We start from the raw sequence: 18,332 nt of genomic DNA, 5'->3' as shown, positions 1-18,332 counted from the left end.
CCATGGCTAACATAGCTGAAGGTATAGCTTGGGCTTAATTGACTCACAGTTCCGCAGGCTATACAGGAAGCATGGCTGGGGGGCCTCAGAAAACTTACAATCATGGCAGAAGGGCAAAGGGGAAGCAAGCACATCTTCACATGGCAGCAGGGGAGAGCAAAAAGGGGGAAGTGCTACACACTTTTAAACAACCAGATCTCATGAGAACTCACTATCATGAGAACAACAGGAGGGAAATCTGCCACCATGAGCCCATCACCTCCCACCAGGTCCCTCCCCCAGCATTGGATACAAGCCCTAAACCTTGGCAGCTTCCATGTGGTGTTGGCTGGCAGGTGCACAGAAGACAAGAGTTGAGGTTTGGGAGCCTCTGCCTAGATTTCAGAGAATGTATGGAAATGCCTGGATGTCCAGGCAGAAGTCTGCTGCAGGAGCACAGCCTTTGTGGAGAACCTCTACTAGGGCAGTGCAGAGGGATAATGTGGGGATGGAGCCCCCACACAGTGGAGCTGTGAGAAGATGGCCACCATCCTCCATACCCCAGAATGGTAGATCCACCAACAGCTTGTGCCATGCACCTGGAAAAGTCACAGGCACTCAACAACAGCCCTTGAGAGCAGCCATGGGAATTGTACCCTGCAAAGTAACAAGGGCGGAGGTGCCCAAGACCTTGGAAGCCCACCCTTTGCATCAGCATGCCCTAGATGTGAGACATGGAGTCAAACATTATTATGGAGCTCTAAGATTTAATGACTGCCCAGCTGGGTTTTGGACTTGCATGGGGCCTGTAGCCCCTTTGTCTTGGCCAATCTCTCCTCCTTGGAATGGGAGCATTTACCCAATGTCTGTTCTATCTTGGAAGTTCTATCCCTGTTCTATCTTGGAAGTAACTAACTTGTTTTTGACTTGTGATTTTACAGGCTCATAGGTGGAAGGGACTTGCCTTTTGTCAGAAGAGACTTTGGACTTGGACTTTTGAGTTAATGCTAGAATGAGTTAAGACTTTAAGGGACTGTTGGGAAGACATGATTAGCTTTGAAATCTGAGAAAGGACATGAGATTTGCGAGGGGCCGGGGTGGAATGATATAGTTTGGCTCTGTGTCCCCACCCAAATCTGCTGTTGAACTATAATCCACAATGCTGTGGGAGGGACCTGGTGTGAGGTGATGGGATCATGGTGGCAGATTTCCCTCCTGTTGTTCTCATGATAGTGAGTTCTCATGAGATCTGGTTGTTTAAAAGTGTGTAGCACTTCCCCCTTTTTGCTCTCCCCTGCTGCCATGTGAAGATGTGCTTGCTTCCCCTTTGCCCTTCTGCCTTGATTTTAAGTTTCCTGAGGCCTCCCAGCCATGCTTCCTATGTAGCCTGTGGAAGTGTGAATCAATTAAGCTTTTTTTCTTCATAAATAACCCAGTCTCAGGTAGTTCCTTATAGCAGTGTGAGAACAGACTAATACACATACTGTTTAGAGGAAAAATTTTATTAACAGAGCACAGTAGAAAATAGCACAACTGCCTTCTGATGGAGTACTAATGAAATATGGAAAGATTTAGGAGGTGGAGGCATCAGGTTTTCTGGAAGTAGGGAGGAAATCAGAGGCTAAAAAGAGTTTGAAAATGTGCATAGAACAGTTTGAGCTCAAAATGCCACTCCTATCTTATTTTGCCAGGTGATTAGCAATTCACCACAATTCCCACAGGAAATGACAGGCATTATCTTTTATCAAATAGAACTTGATAGGCTATTAACTTGGGTACCCTGGGCCTAGAGGAGGATAGAAATAAGATAGAAGACTAAAAACAGGATACTAAGTGGAAGTCTGAATAAAAGGGGATGAACTCCAACTCCTATCCCACCATGTGGCGTGCCTCTGCCTGCTCCCCAGTAATGGTAGCCAGACTTATTATCCCCCATGCTGACTAGAACATCCTTCTCTGGGGAAATTATAGAGCAGACCTCTGGAGAAATTATACTTCTCAAAGAAAAATTAACAGGCACTGACATTTAGGGTCCCAAAGGCAAAAAGTAGGTCACACTCAAAGCGTCTAACTCAAAGACCCTGGACTTCAGTTGTAAACCCTGAGCAGATTAGACTTTGGATTGTCTCCTTTGGGTAAAATACAGTGGTCTCCCCTTATTCAAAGTTTCACTTTCCATGGTTTCAGTTGCCCTCAATCAATCTTGGCCCCAAAATTTTAAATAGAAAATTCCAGAAATAAACAATTCCTAAGTTTTAAATTGTGTGTTGTTCTCAGCAGCTTGATGAAACCTCTTGCCATCCTGCTCCATGCCTCCTAGGACAGAGATTATCCCTTTGTCCAGCATATCCATGTCATCTACACTACCTGTCTTGTTAGTCACTTAGTAGCCTTCTTGGTTATCAGACTGACAAAACATAGAACACACAGGGTTTGGTACTATCTGAGGTTGCAGGCATCCACTCGGGGTCTTGGAGCATATCCCCCATGGATAAGGGGGCTACTGTATCCATTATGTGTGGGAAGAGTTTGGTGACCCAAAGAACAGACTGTGGTAGAAATAATCTATGAGCTCACCACAATGAGGGGAAAGCTGTATTTCAAGCCTCCCTTTAAGTTAGGCTAGGGTTATATGATTGATCTCTGGGCAACGGAAGAGAAGTGACTTCTAAGAGGTTCACAAACTTTCTTAGTTGCAGGATCTGTAGTACCATGGCCATTTTTCCACAATGCTCCCAGGCAAACAAACAAAAAACCCATTAACTACCAATTCCATTTGCTAAGTAGTTAATTCCAATAACATAATAGTAATAGTTTGTGATGTCAATAGTTGTAGTTTTGATAATCTCAAGATTTTAAAATATCCTGGAAAGCCCGTGTGAGCTCTCTACAGTGGAATGGGAAACCTTGGCACCTAGTTTGAAACCCGTGGTTCTCAGCTTTTTCTAGGCTAGTGCTTAAAAACACTGCACAATGCTCCAGTTCTTCCTTTCCCTGCCTCTGGGACGTTGGAAGTCATGTGCTCCACACAGCATGACTACAAAATATGGGAAAGCAATAAAATGCTGGAAAGACCCCTGGGGAATAAACTTTCATTCAGTTAAGCTACTCCAATTTTTTGGGTTCTCTGTGGCTAGGATTGCGTACAGCAACTTAATATGGTAGTCACTTGAGGCTAGTGAGAAATGGAAATGCACACAGTGCCACATTTCACAATTTTAAAAACAGAAGCAGAGTCAAATACTTTTCCACTAAACGTATCTTTATTTTGATAGAACTACAATTCACTTTAACCACTGCATGGCATAGGACACTGTTGTATTATAATGCTTGTACAGGAACGTGCATTATCACTAGTGTTACACGTAAACACGTCACCAATCTAGTCAGTATCAACAGATTGATTGAGTTCAGATGATTTTTTTTCTATGCACGGATGTAAAATCACAATGTGTTTACTTGGATATTTTATGCAGATAGCACAAGATAGAGTATACCTATGCAAACAGCACAAGTTACAGTGATACCTATGTAAATCAGAATCCTAAAATGAGATACTTAATATTTTCATTATAATTATTTTCTAGGTTAAAAATATGAAAAAATATTTAAATTTTAAACAAAGGCATATTACTGAGGCAGAATTCAGTGCAGATACAGAAGCTGGTACTACAACTGGCAGAGTCAAGAAAGAAGACTAGAAGACAGTATAGTGCACATTTAATGATGAATGGCAATTGCAATTTACTGCAGCAGAGCAAAATGGAAAAGCTGTTTGTTGTATTCAAAAGTGTTAAAGATACATAGTAGATAATAGTTAAGACAATATTTAAGACGTAATTTTTAGCAACCATTTAGTGAATGTAAGTCAAAAAAGAATACACAAAATTACTCATATGAACTGCGAGTGAAACTTCTAACAAAACAATTTAAACAGCTTTTAAAAGGGTCTGAGTTTGTAAACCTGGCAAGCTATAAAATAGCTTCTTACACATGCATATACAAAGAACCTTAGATGGAGAGATGAAGAAATTATCACTTTATCGTATTTAGAAAATTATGAGGAAAAGACCTTAAAAGACATTCACGAAAACTGAAAATGTCAGTGAAATCATTAAACAATTTTGCTCTTGGATATATATGAACAAAATATATTTTTGCTAATAGAATATTTATATTTTAATAATAAAGACCAATTAATTCAAATTTTGAAAAATTTCAAGTATCTTTCTTTAGCCTTGGATTAACTGTTTGATATAAGACACTGCCCAAAGAAAACTCTGGGTATATTCTGTCTCAAAGAACCTCCAAATTTACAATGTCGATTCATGTAAAGGCAATGAAATGTGAATTCATTGCCTAAAGGCTGAAACTCATGGCAGATATTTTTGACAATCTTCCATCTGTCAAAGAATTTCAGTTAGAGACAGAAAAGTTAGTTTCTATCACAACGATGGAACTCCAGCTAAGTTAAGTCAAAACACCATCCATGTTGGAATTTTAAAGCAAGAGGATAACTTTTCCCTCATCGCTTTATTCTATTGCATGATACATACTGAAAATATTTGTGTTCAATTTTCTGAAGCAGACTCCAAGAAACGAGTCATGGATACATGTGTTATAATTCTTCAGTATATATGCACAAAAGCTATAGAATGCTAACAGTTTATGAAACTTCTGAAAAAAAAAGGCAATGTATCTAATGATCTTGTTTCTTTACCAATGTTACTTGGATGACATACAAAAGAATTTTATAAGGATTTCCTGTACTAGAAAATCCAATTCAAGATTTCCTTGAAACAAAAGAAATGTTACCAAATATTCAATCAAAGACAAAAAGTAGCACTGTGATTCACATTTTCTCCCTAATATCACGCTGCATATGAACAAGCTAAATTTGAAGCTCCTAAAATGGGAAAAACTTGTGACCTGGCTAGACAGGTAATTTATTTACAATAGAAACATTTCATAATACAAATAAAACAGAATAACTCACATATTTTTCAAATGAGTCAATATGCAGAAAATTTTAAATGTTAATAAATGGCTGCAAAAAATAAAATCTGAAGAATGATATTGTATTGATAAACTGTTTTGTTTCCATTTATGCAATGCTTCATCAAATTTGATGCTAATAAACTGAATTGATATGAATTACTGAATTTACTTAAAAAGTTTTGAAAGTGATATAATTTTGCCTAGATATTAAATGAATTTTTCTAATAAGAGTTTTGTTAATGTGGATACAAATATCAAAAAAAATTGGGGTTGTGTGCGGCGGTTCACACCTGTAATCCCGGCACTTCGGAAGGCCGAGACAGGCAGATTGCCTGAGCTTAGGATTTGGAGAACAGCCTGGGCAACACGGTGAAACCCCCCCTCTACTAAAATAATTAGCCAGGCATGGCAGTGTGCATCAGTAATCTCAGCTACTGGGGAAGCTGAAGCAGGAGAATCGCTGGAACCCAGGAGGCGGAGGTTGCAGTGGGCCGAGATCGCGCCACTGCACTCCAGCCTGGGCAACAGAGTGAGACTCCATCTCAAAAAAAAAAAAAAAAAAAAATTGGATACTTGATTCAGTTATTGGAAAATTAAGTATATTTAGAACAACAACAAAGTATGTTTGCAAGAACTACGTGAATCTACTTATCAACTCTACGTTTTATAAATCTAAATGTGAGTTACGTATTACAAATGAAAATTTTGTGTGTAGATTTAGACATGCTGTAACACATTATATACCAGATTTCAAAAATAGTGCAAAAAAACAAAATGTCTCAATAATTTTTTACATTGATTACATAATGAAATAATATTATGGATATATTGGGTGAAGCAAAATACATTTTTAATTTTACCTGTTTTATTTTCTAAAAGTGGCTACTGGAAAATTTGAAATTATGTATGTGGCTCACATTATATTACTGCTGGATGGTGCTGAAGTACCTAAAACACCTTCCAATCAGCTTTTTAGAGCCCTGCTCTTAAATATAAATAGTCAAAGATCACCAGAGGCTTCAGGAAAGCCTCCAGTGTGAGAGACAGAAAACAGGTAAAAACAACTCAAAGGAAACAGGGATAATGCAGGGAGCAGAATAACACAGAAAGACACTATAATTAACATGCTCAGAGAAAAAATATTTCACCTATGAAATAAAACCAATTAGAAAAAAGGAACAAAGAATCAGATAATGCACTTGGAAATAAAAATATGACAGCAGAGATAAAAACATTCACAACATTTAATAGTAGAGCTGGAAGATAAAGTTGAAGAAATCTTCAAGAAAGTAGGAAAAATCAAAGACATGGAGAGAGTGGCCCAGGAATCCACCTCTCCACCTAGATAATAATTACATCGGCAGAAAGTTCCTAAAGTGATTATTTTGGGAGCACATGAGTCCATCTGAACACTTGTAGCTTCTAGGGGAAATCCTGACTGGTAAATTGCAGTTAACATTGGTGGATTTCAGCCTTCACTGAAGTAGCAGCTACCCATCCCCACCCACTCCATGGCAGGCAGCTGTGGAGACACAACCCCACATTTCTGGATCAGCTTGCTGCAGCCAGGGTGGACAATAAAGGCCACTTCCTCCAAATAGCAGGGTTCTGATTGCAGATATCTACTTCTGATCACAGAGAAAGAGCAGACAAAGAAGCAAGCTACCATTCTCCCAACCCCCAACTGGCTAAAGTGGCTTCCAGGAGAAAAAAGGGATGACACCTGTTTTTCTGGACATTCAAAAAACTGAGTATCTAGGAGAATTCAGAAAGTCATTGCCCCTGCCCAGGGAAAAACGCAGGTTCTGAAAAGAATTGAGACAACTTTAGGCATTCAACACAGGCTGATCCCTAGCACAGAGACAGCCTATGACAGTAAAACAAAAACGAAAACAAAAAACACACAACACAAAAAACAAAAAATAAACCCTGGGGAAAAAGGAATAATCTGATTTCCAGAGCTGCCACATTATAAAATTCAAATGTCTAGTTGTCAACAAAAACAATCACAATGCATACAAAGAAACAAGTATGGACCATTCAAAGGCACAAAATAAACCAACCAAAAATGGACATGAGGAAGACCAAACATTGACTCGCTAGACAGACTTTAAAGCAACTGCCTTAAAGATGCTCAAAGAGGTAAAGGTTCCGATTGTGTTGACAGATCAAAAGAGAAAATGAAGAAGATTGAAGCTTCAAAGCAGAAAAATGAAGGGAATATGTATCATTCACCATTACCTTAGAAAGCAAAGGTCCACTTTACAAAAGGACTATAAACATTTAGAAAATCAACAGGGAACCCTGCCGCTGCCACCACCACCACCACCGCCGCCACCCCAGAAGAGCTACAGGTAGGTTTAGCAAAGCTTGTAGATTATTGACCCACTCTGATAATCTACAAGGGAGAGAGACCTGAGGACTCCAACCTGGAAGAACCTCTCAATATCAGACTTCATAAAAAAGACTCTGAGAGAGAGACATCTCACCAATTTCTCAGGGTGAAAAACACTTTGTTTAGAAATCACAACTTACTGAGCACCAAAAGATACATTCAGCAGAGGAACCTCACATGTGTTCTGGCTTGAGAGAAGCTTTCTTAGTTCAGACCTTTATTATAGACACTAACATTTCCACACAAGGGAGAAACCCTAAAATATGCTACATTTTATGAAAAGCATTTTGACAGTGTGTTTTCAGAATTGTAAGATATTTCTCCCCAGTGATCAAGAAATTTCTCATCTGATAAACTATTCCGAGGGGAAAACAAAAGAGCAAAACAAAATTAAATCTTTATTTATACACTCACACACACAGAGAACCTCCAGTGACTCTCTGTTGCACTGATAATAAAGCAATAAACCATTCTACAGAACTGGAAGGGTCTTTGTGGTACAGGTTCTGAACTATGGCAACAAGCACTGCAATTGACTCCTACCCTCACCCCACAGAGACACCAAGACAAGTTATAATCAAGCTGTTGAAATCCAAAGACAAAAGGAGAATCTCAAAAGCATCAAGAGAGAAGCAAATCATCACATAAAAGAAATCCTCAAATCATCACATAAAAGAAATCCTCAGTGAGACTGTTGATTACTCATCAAAAACCTTGGAAGCCAGAAGGCTGTGGCGTTGTTATACTCTTAGTGCAGAAAGAAAAAAAAAAACTGTCAACTGAGAATTCTATATCCAGCAAAACTGTCCTTCAAACAATTTATCAATAAAAGGAAATTACCTTAACATAATAAAGGTCAAATATGAAAAGACCACAGCTAACATCATACAGAATGATATAAAATGGAAAGCATTTCAGGAAAAGGCACAGATGCCTGCTCTTGCTACTTCTATTCAACACAGTACTAGAAGTCCTAGCCAGAGCAATTGGCAAGTTAAAGCCATCCAAATTAGGAAGCAGGAAAAATTATCTATTTGCAGATGCCATAATCTTATATTTTAAAATCCCAAAAATTTCACAAGAAACTATTATGACTAATAAACAAATTCAGCAAAGTTGCAAGATACAAAATCAACACTCGAAACTCAGTTATGCTTCACTAACAAAGACCCATTTACAACAGCATCAAAAACAATACAACACTCAAGAATAAACTTGACCAAGGAGGCAAAAGGCTTGTACAATCACAACTATAACACATTGCTGAAAAAAATTAAAGATGGCACAAATACATGGAAAGACACCTTGGGTTCACAGACTGTAATGTTTGATATTGTTAATATGTCCACATTACCCAAAGCCATCTACAAATTCAATGCAAGCCCAATCTCCATGCCATTTTCCACAAAAACAAACAAACCATCCTAAAATTCATTTGAAATCTTAAGGACCCCCGAATAGCCAAAACAATTTGGAAAAGAACAAAGCTGGAGGCCTCACACTTCCTCATTTCAAAAACGTACTACAGGAAACATAGTGTAATCCTGATTACAGAACATTACTGGAGTAATCAAAATAGCATGGTACTGGCATAAAGACAAACATATAGACCAAAGGAACAGAGTAGACAGCCAGAAATAAACATGCATGTATAGGGTCAAATGATCTTTGACAAGAGTGCAAAGAATACATGATGTGGAAAGGATAGTCTCTTCAACAGATGGGGCTGGGAAAACTGGATATTCGCATGCAAAAGAATGAAGATGGACCCTTTACCATACATAAAAATCAAAATCGTTAAAAGACTTAAACATAAGACCTGAAACTATAAAACTCCTAGAACAGGAGAAAAGCTTCATGACATTGGATTTGGCCATGGTTTCTTGGGTATGACCAGAAAAGCACAGGGAACAAAACAAAAAATTGAAAAATTGAACTTCACCAAAATTAAAACCTTTTTTCAAAGGGCATTAGTAACAGAATGAAAAGGCAACCCATACAGAATGGAAGAAAGTATTTGCAAATCATTTATCTGAAAAGTTCTTTAATATTCTGGATATATAAAGAACTTCTACAACTAAACAACAACGGCAACAAAACCAATTAAAAAATGGGCAAAGGACTTCAATAAACATTTCTCCAAAGAAGAGATACAAATGGTCAATAAGCACATAAAAAGAGAGTTAACATCACTAATCACTAGGGAAATGCAGAACAAAACTAGAATAAGATGCCACTTCAAACCCATTAGGATGTCTATTATAAAAAAGAAATAGAAAATAAGTGTTAGCAAGGGCGGGGATATTGAAACCCTTGTACATAGCTGGTGGGAATTTAAAATAGTGTAGTTGCACTTCCTCAAGAAGTTAAACATAGAATCATAAGATCCAGCAATTCCATTTCTAGGTGTATACTTAAAAGAAAGCACCATTGATTATAGCAATGTTATTCTTGATAGCCAAAATGGTGGAAACACCTTCAATGTCCATTGGCAGATAAAAGGATAAACAAAATGTGGTATACAAGTAAAATGGAATATTATTCAGCCTTAAAAAGGAATTAAATTCTGATATGTGCTTCAACATGGCCGAACCTTGAAAACCTAATGCTAAGTGAAATAAGCCACACACAAAAGGGCAAATATTGTATTATTTCATTCATACCAAGTAATTAGAACAGTCAAATTTGTACAGACAGGAAGTAGAACAGTGGTTACCAGGAGCCTGAGGAGGAGAAAATGGGGAGTTACTGTTTAAGGAGTACAGAGTTTCAGTTTGGGATGATGAAAAAGTTCTGGAGATAGATAGTGGTGATGACTGCACAAAATGTGCATCTATCTAAATGCTACTGAGTTGTATAACCAAAAAGTGTTTAAATGGTTAATTTTATGCTATATATATTTTAGTACATTAAAAAATAATTCGAAAATAAATAAAATGACTTTATTGACCAAAACCTTGCCTTGTCCTGTGACATGAAAAAAATTTATACAAGCTCATTAAGAGGAAACATTATTTAAAGCAAGGACTTCATTTTAAAGTAAAATGTGTCACAGTGCTCTTCATAAAAGCAATCTTATAATGAATCAAAAGATGTTTAAAGCCTTTTGATAATCTGACTTAATCCAAAAGTGAATTTAAATATTTGGGTGATGGGCCAGACTGAATGTCCTGCGGGCAATTATACAGACTTAACCACTGAAATCAAGACTTTGATAAATATTATCCAACAGAGTTTGAGGCTGCCCTCTGTAGCTAGTACATGGTATTTAGAAAGTTCATATTGGATAAAGGACTTATATCCAGAATAAAAAGGACTACAACACAATATCAGCAAACTCTAATTTCAAATGGACAAAAAATCTGAATAAACATTTCACTAAGATACATGAATGGCTGAAGAGCACATAAAAGATGCTTTGACATTATTCGCCATCAGGAAAATCAAAGTTAAAACCACAAAGGAATATCATTTCAAACACTAGGATGGGTATAATTTTTAAAAAACAGACAACAATGACTGGCAAGATTGTAGACAAATGGGAACCCCCACAAATTACTAGTCAGAATGTAAAATAATGCGGTCACTTTGGAAAACAATTTGGCAGTTTCCTAACAAAGTAAAACAAAAATTTACTGTATGACCTAGCAACTCCCCTCAGGCAACTGCCTAAGAAAAATGAAAACATGTCCACACAAAGACTTGCACACTAACGTTCAAAACACTTGCATACCAATGTTCAAAGCAGCATTATTCCTACCAGGCAAAAACTGGAACAACCTCAAATGCTCCTCAACTAGTGAATGCACAAAGCATCCACATAATGTAATATTATTTATGATAAAAAGGAATAAAGTACTAGTATGTTACAACATGGATGAACTTAAAACACATTAATGAAAAAAACACAGAAAGATCACATATAACATAAAATGTACAGAAAAAGACAACTCTAGAGACACAAAGTAGACTGAGTAGTGGGTGCCTGGGATTAGAGGTTGGAAGGGAGATTAACTGTAAACTGGAATAACGGATCTTACTTGGATGATGTTCTAAAAAATGGATTATGGTAATGGTTGCACAACTCAGCATATTTACTAAAACTCACTGAATTGTACACTTGAAATGGTTTTAATGATATGTAATTTGTACCTCAATAAATTCCTTTAAAAAAAAGTTTATACTCCAGATTCCCAATGGACACTGGGATAAAACACTGTTATGAATGTTAGGGAGTCTAAGAGTAATCATCTTGGAACAAGCCTCTTCTGAAGACTTTTACGTATTTCTTCAACTCTTTCTATAAATTATATTTTTCAGAAAAAAACTTAAAACCATTATGAATGATTCTCATAATAAATATTCCTTTCATGGCTAGAATATGATTCGTTGGTCTGCTTAGCAGTAACTATGCAGACCAATTTATCACACAGCAATATTTAAACTGCAGGCTTGGGGTTGGGGAGGCACCAAAAACCTTCTCCCAGAGGTAGCATTTCACACCTACATACATTAGTCACAGTAAATGTTCCTGAGTCTAAGATCAGCATTAAGGATCGCTTTACTTCCATAAGCCAAGAGTTTTCTGGTTTAGCTCTCTTTTCATAGGAGCTGCCTACAATTTCAACTTTAGGAACTTATTTCTAGACCACTGTTGAGTCCATGGGGTTCTTCCAGAACCCTATGACCTGAAGCCAAAAACTCACTCATTCAGGGCCTTAAGTTCCTTTTTCTGTTGGAAATTATTATTCAGACTCCACCAATGAAATTTATAAGGAATAATCCACCAATACCCGTATATTCTATTACTCTGAAGTCTAATTTCACAAAAGAAAACTTAACTGAAACTTTTTTCTGTATCAATTCTACATTCATTCCCTGAACTTTACTTGCTATCAGTGGGCTCTTTAGATTTTAGGGTATCTATTCTCCAAATGGGGTTATAATAGAACATTCATACCGTGGGAATCTATTCTCCAAATGGGGTTATATCTGTTCTCCAAATGGGGTTATATCTATTCTCCAAATGGGGTTATATCTATTCTCCAAATGGGGTTATAATAGAACATTCATACAGTGGGAAAGTCAGGTTACATACATGAGAGAACTAGCTAAGTCAGAAAGTCGATTCCCCATCAAAAGGTGGCAGCTGCTACCCAGGACAAGCTGAGTGCTTTACAGAAATATAAGCCCAGTGTTGTTAGCCCTTATAATTTTTTTAAGACAAGCTTTGTTTTTAGTATGAAACGCCCTAATTTTAGATAGTGGCAACAATGTATACACACACACACACACACACACACACACACACACACACGCACATGCACACACACACCCCCCAAGCAAATTGTTAGAACAGCTTTTAACTGTTGCCATACAGAATGTTTACACTCCAATTGCAAAAAAATGTACTTGCTACAGGCAAAATTGTTTTAAAGTAGAATTTTTGCAAACTAAAATCCATCCAGAACAGCTCTGTCTTCAGCACATTTCCTTACCCCCAGCCCCCATCTATTTTCCTAGGACTGTTACTCTCATGGCTGAGATGGCTCAGGTGCAAGCTCTCTGGCTTCCCAGTCCCGTTGGCCAATGCCCAAAAGAAAAAGAGTTCCCTTGTCCAATTAAAATACTCCCTCAAGAAAAAGTCATTTGAACTTCACTGACCCATTCCTAGTTACAGCATTTGAGGGATTCCTGCACAAAGTTTTCAAAAAGTATACTGCATTCTCACTAAGCTAGAAGTCCAGCATCCTAGGAACCAGGCTTGGTGGAGTGTACCCGTAATGTCAGCTACTCAGGAAACTGAGATGGAAGGATCACTTGAGCCCAGGAGTTCAAGACCAGTCTGGACAACATAGTGAGACTCCATCCCAAAAAAGAAAAATTGAAAAAAAAAAGAAAAAGGAAAAGAAAAGAAGTCCAGCATCCTGAATACTGGTATTTTTTACTAGAGAAATTTGAAAGTAATGACAAATAAAAAAAAAAACAACTTATGTCCATAGCTTCAGAGATTATCATGAATACCAAAAAAACAAAAACTAAAAAACCAAAAAAGGCAAAAATCATTAGTCCCATCCCTTCATTCTGCTGGTGACGAAAATAAAATTCTGAAAGGTCAAATGACTTGTCCAAGGTGTATACAGCAAGTTGGTTGGTAAACTGGGACAGAATCCAAGTTATCTGACTGCAGTCAAGTTCTCTTTCCATCACACTACATGGTAGTGGAAGAAATCAGAGAGAAATCCCCTGAAGAAAAGAGCTTTTCCAATTCGTTTGGCCTCAGAATCATTTTGCATTCTTCCCTTTCCAGTGACTTTACCAACTAATTACTGTTTACCAGTCATTGCCATCCTTGAAAAGAAGAGGGATGAATGGGCAAAAGAATATTTTTCCTAATTGCCAATTTATGAAAGTTGCAGCTACTGATCAATACTGTAAGTTTACATCCCAGGGGTTCAGTAACTGACAATTTGAATTAAATTCCCCCCACTTTAATGTAGTTCCAGGATTACTCTGCAGAGTGAAATCCCCGATGTCTAATGAGGCCTGAATTACTTTTAAATGTCTTCTCACATTCGTTACATTCATATTCTCTCCTTCCAGTATGAATTTTTAGGTGTTCTACAAGGATTGAGCTTCGACTAAAGGTTGCACCACAATAGTTACACTCATAGGGTTTCTCTCCTGTATGAATTCGGTGGTGCTCATTAAGAGATGAACTCTGACTGAAGGACTTCCCACATTCTTTACATTTATAAGGTTTTACACCAGTATGAATTCTCTGATGACGACTAAGCAGTGAATGGGTTGGGAAGGCTTTCTCACACTGGTTACATTTGTAGGGTTTTTCTCCTGAATGAAGTCTTTGATGATAAATCACAGATGTAAAATGGCTAAAAGTCATTCCGCAATCATTACACAAATACGGTTTTTCTCCAGTGTGAATTCTCTGATGTCGGGTAAGGCATGAATTCTGCCTAAAGGCTTTTCCACATTCGCCACATTTATAGGGTTTCTCTCCAGTATGAATCCTCTGATGTTTGGAAAGGGATGAGCTATGACTGAAGGACTTTCCACAATTGCTACATGTATAGGGTTTTTCTCCAGTATGAATTCGCTGATGTTGAATAAGAGATGAACTGTCACTAAAGGGTCTCCCACAGTCTTTACATTTATAAGGTTTTTCTCCAGTATGAATTCTCTGATGTTTAATGAGGTGAGCACTTAGGGTGAAACCTTTCCCACAATCATCACATTTGAAGGGTTTCTCTCCACTATGAGTTCTATGATGTGGTGTGAGCGATGAACTATCACTAAAAGCTTTTCCACATTCATTACACATATAGGGTTTTTCTCCAGTGTGAATTCTCCGATGTTTGGTGAGTGAGGCGCTATAGCCAAAAGCTTTTCCACACTTACTACATTTATGAGTTTTTTCTCCAGTCTCATTTCCCTCATCTTTATTTAAGGCTGCTTCTTGACATGAATCTTTCCGACATTTCTCACACATAGGGGTTTTTCTCCTAGAAAGAGTTGATCTTCTAATAAAGATTATCCCACACTTACTGCATTTTTGGGACCTATCCCCCAAATGAATCTTCTGACGTTTCTGATGTTCAGTAAGAGCTGAAGAGTGACTCAGGACTTTCCCACCATCATTAGATTTCCGTGACTTTTCTCCGGTGGTTTTCTCCTTGCGGTTCAGAACAAGGTCTGAATGAAAACTGAAGGGTTTCTTGCTTTCATTATACCTCCGAGATTTCTTCCTCAAGTAGACTCTCAGATGTTTAATTAAGTCTGAAGTTTCTTTGAAATTATGTCCAAAGGGGCTTTTATCTGGGTCAAATTTCTTACCCCTACTGCCACTCCCAAGAGTTTTGTTTTGTGTGACTCTTCCTTTTGAATTTCCCTGATTACCGTGATCCTCCTCTGAGCTGCCACAATATTGCTGGAATTCTTCCATCAAGCCATGATCATCATCCCTGAGGCATCTTTCTATTATTTTATCTAAAGCTGATTCATCTAAAAGATATAAGAAATAGAATATTTCCTGTTTGCAAGAAAGGAAGCTGTTGCATTTTGGGTCTGAAATAGGAACACATTAATAACTATAAGGAATACAGTTTCGATGGTTCTCAAAAAGAGCTTGATAAAATAGAAAAGGAAAAGGCAATATAGGGAAACAATGTAAACATATGGGTTAAGAAAAACATTGAGAAAGATGAAAAGTTTGTGCTTTACAGTTAGATGCAAGTTCTCACCTTCATTTTGAATTTTTTTAAGAGGTTGGGCGCAGTGGCTCATGCCTGTAATCTCAGCACTTTGGGAGGCCAAGGCAGGGAGATCATGAGGTCAGGAGATCGAGACCATCCTGGCTAACACGGTGAAATCCCATCTCTACTAAAAATACAAAAAATTAGCCGGGTGTGGTGGCATGCGCCTGTGGTCCCAGCTACTCGGGAGGCTGAGGCAGGAGAATCACTTGAACCCAGGAGGCAGAGGTTACAGGGAGCCGAGATTGTGGCACTGCACTCCAGCCTCGGCAACAGAGCAAGGCTCTGTCTCAAAAAAAAAAAAAAAAGGTTCAAACCTATTGTCCCTATATCCTAACTTTTCTCTTTCCAACAATGATAGCACAAACATTTGTTGAATATTTACCAAATGCCAGGTCCCACACCAAGCACGGTGTAATACAAGTAAGTACAATACACTGCACTTAATCTTCACAACAACCTATGGAGTAGATTTTATTACCATCTCGGTTTTATGGATATGACAACTGGGAACATAGAGTATTAAGTAGCCTGCCCAAGGTCACATGTATAATACGTGATAGAGTCAGATTTTTAACTTAGTCTGAAACCAAAGCCCGTGCTCTTGATCCTTATATCCTATCACCTCTCCCCAAAGCAGACAAATAACACTAATTTTGTTGAAAACTTTAAATACATCATAGATATGCAGCACCACCAATATAGACTTTCAAAGATTACCACAAGCTGGCCCTATCAGCCTTACAGATACACTAATCAGGCATCCATTTTAAGTCTCTCCTACACTGCTGCAGTTCCAGTACTATTCTTCTGACCTGCATACTTCTTACTACCTAGAATGCATTCCCACAGCACCCTCACTATCACAAACATAAATTCGACAGGGCCTAGGGTTCAATTCCAACAATCTCCAGAGCTTTCTCCAATACCATACTCTCACTGATTATGCTATCTCAGAATTCTGAATTCACTAATTAACTACATCCTGGCTTTTTACCATGAGGTCACACTGTCACTTTTACGAAACTATTTTTTCAACAGATAATTATAAAATACAAAATTACTCAAAATCATATTACCTAGAAGTTAACTAATGGCTAATACACAATTCTGTGTATTTCCTTCAACGTTTCTATATAGTTTAAAACAGAAAAACTGCATAATTTGTATTGTTATTCTTTTTACTTTGTATTGTTACTCTTTTATGATTATTTCCCATTTTACTGCTAATTTTTCTCTTTAAAAATTTTTAAAAATTTTTTAGAGACAGGGTCTTACTCTGTTGCCTAGGCTGGAGTGCAGTGGCATGATCACAGCTCACCGCAGCCTCAACCTCCCCAGCTCAAGTAATCCTCCCACCTCAGCCTTCCAAGTAGCTGGAAGCACAGGCAGGTGCCACCACACCTGGCTAATTTTTAAAAATTATCTGTAGAGATGGGGTCTCCCTGTGCGGATCAGGCTGGTCTCGAACTCCTGGCCTCAAGTGATTCTTCCACCACAGCCTCCCAAAGTGCTGGGATTACAGGTATGAGCCACCACACCCAACTCATTAATTCTTCATAAAGATAATTTTAATTAGTGACATGATAATCATCATATAGATATAATTGTTCATTCTCTTTTTTTTTTTTTTTGAGACGGAATTTTGCTCTTGTTGCCCAGGCTGGATGCAATGTGCAATCTTGGCTCACCGCAATCTCTGCCTCCCAGGTTCAGGTGATTCTCCTGCCTCAGCCTCCCGAGTGGCAGGGATTACAGGCATGTACCACCACGCCCAGCTAATTTTGTATTTTTAGTAGAGATGGGGTTTCTCCAAGTTGGTCAGGCTTGTCTTCAATTCCTGACCTCAGGTGATCCACCCGCCTCGGCCTCCCAAAGTGCTGGGATTACAGGCATGAGCCACCGCACCCAGCCTCATTCTCTTATTGAAACTTTATCAAATAACACTTCCTAAAAAAGAGTCATAAAAGCAGAATTACTAAACCAAAGGGTAGAAAGGTTATACTGCTTTACACGACACATGATGAGCAGAAGCCCCTGAGTACTATCTCTGGTCAAATATTCTTTAAATCTTTGCAAATTTAATTCATAATAAATAGTATTACTGCTTTACATGTACACTGCATTGTTAACCAGTGAGTTTGAACATTTTTTTCATGTTCACAAGCTATTTATATTTTAAATTTTGTTGGTGATCCATTCAAGTTAGTCCATTTTCCCAACAGACTTAGTGTCCCTTATTGATTTGAATGATTTTTTTTTTTTTTTTTTTTTTTTTGAGACTGAGTCTTGCTCTGTCCCCCAGGCTGGAGTGCAGTGGCGCGATCTCAGCTCACTGCAAGCTCCACCTCCCAGGCTCACGCCATTCTCCTGCCTCAGCCTCCCGAGCAGCTGGGACTACAGGCGCCCACTACCATGCCTGGCTGATTTTTGCATTTTTTAGTAGAGATGGGGTTTTACCATGTTGGCCAGGTTGGTCTCGAACTCCTGACCTCAGGTGATCCACCTGCCTTGGCCTCCCAAAGTGCTGGGATTATAGGTGAGCCACCACACCTGGTTTTTTTGTTTTTTTTTTTTTAAATTATTGCCATTGACTCTGCTGTATCTGTCAAAAACTTTTCTCCAGTGTGTCGTAAATAACTTTTAAAACAAGCTGTATAGCAACATGAGGCATTTTTTTTTTATGT

General features: G+C 38.1%; 1 protein-coding gene across 1 annotated transcript in view; it reads right to left on the bottom strand.

The window, feature by feature from the left end:
* Window positions 1-3,220: 3,220 nt before the first annotated feature.
* Window positions 3,221-18,332, bottom strand: part of ZNF483 (zinc finger protein 483) — a 28,709-nt gene continuing 13,597 nt past the window's right edge. The window contains exon 6 of the mRNA XM_054500505.2: window positions 3,221-15,394. Within this exon, the coding sequence (XP_054356480.1) occupies window positions 13,881-15,394 (1,514 nt within the window). The 3' untranslated portion in view covers window positions 3,221-13,880. The remainder of the gene's footprint in view (window positions 15,395-18,332) is intronic.

This window comes from Pongo pygmaeus, chromosome 13 (genome assembly GCF_028885625.2).
Source record: "Pongo pygmaeus isolate AG05252 chromosome 13, NHGRI_mPonPyg2-v2.0_pri, whole genome shotgun sequence".
In the NCBI taxonomy this organism is placed as follows: Eukaryota; Metazoa; Chordata; class Mammalia; order Primates; family Hominidae; genus Pongo; species Pongo pygmaeus.
Note: the sequence above shows the minus strand (reverse complement) of the source record. Positions and strands in the feature narration are given on the sequence as shown.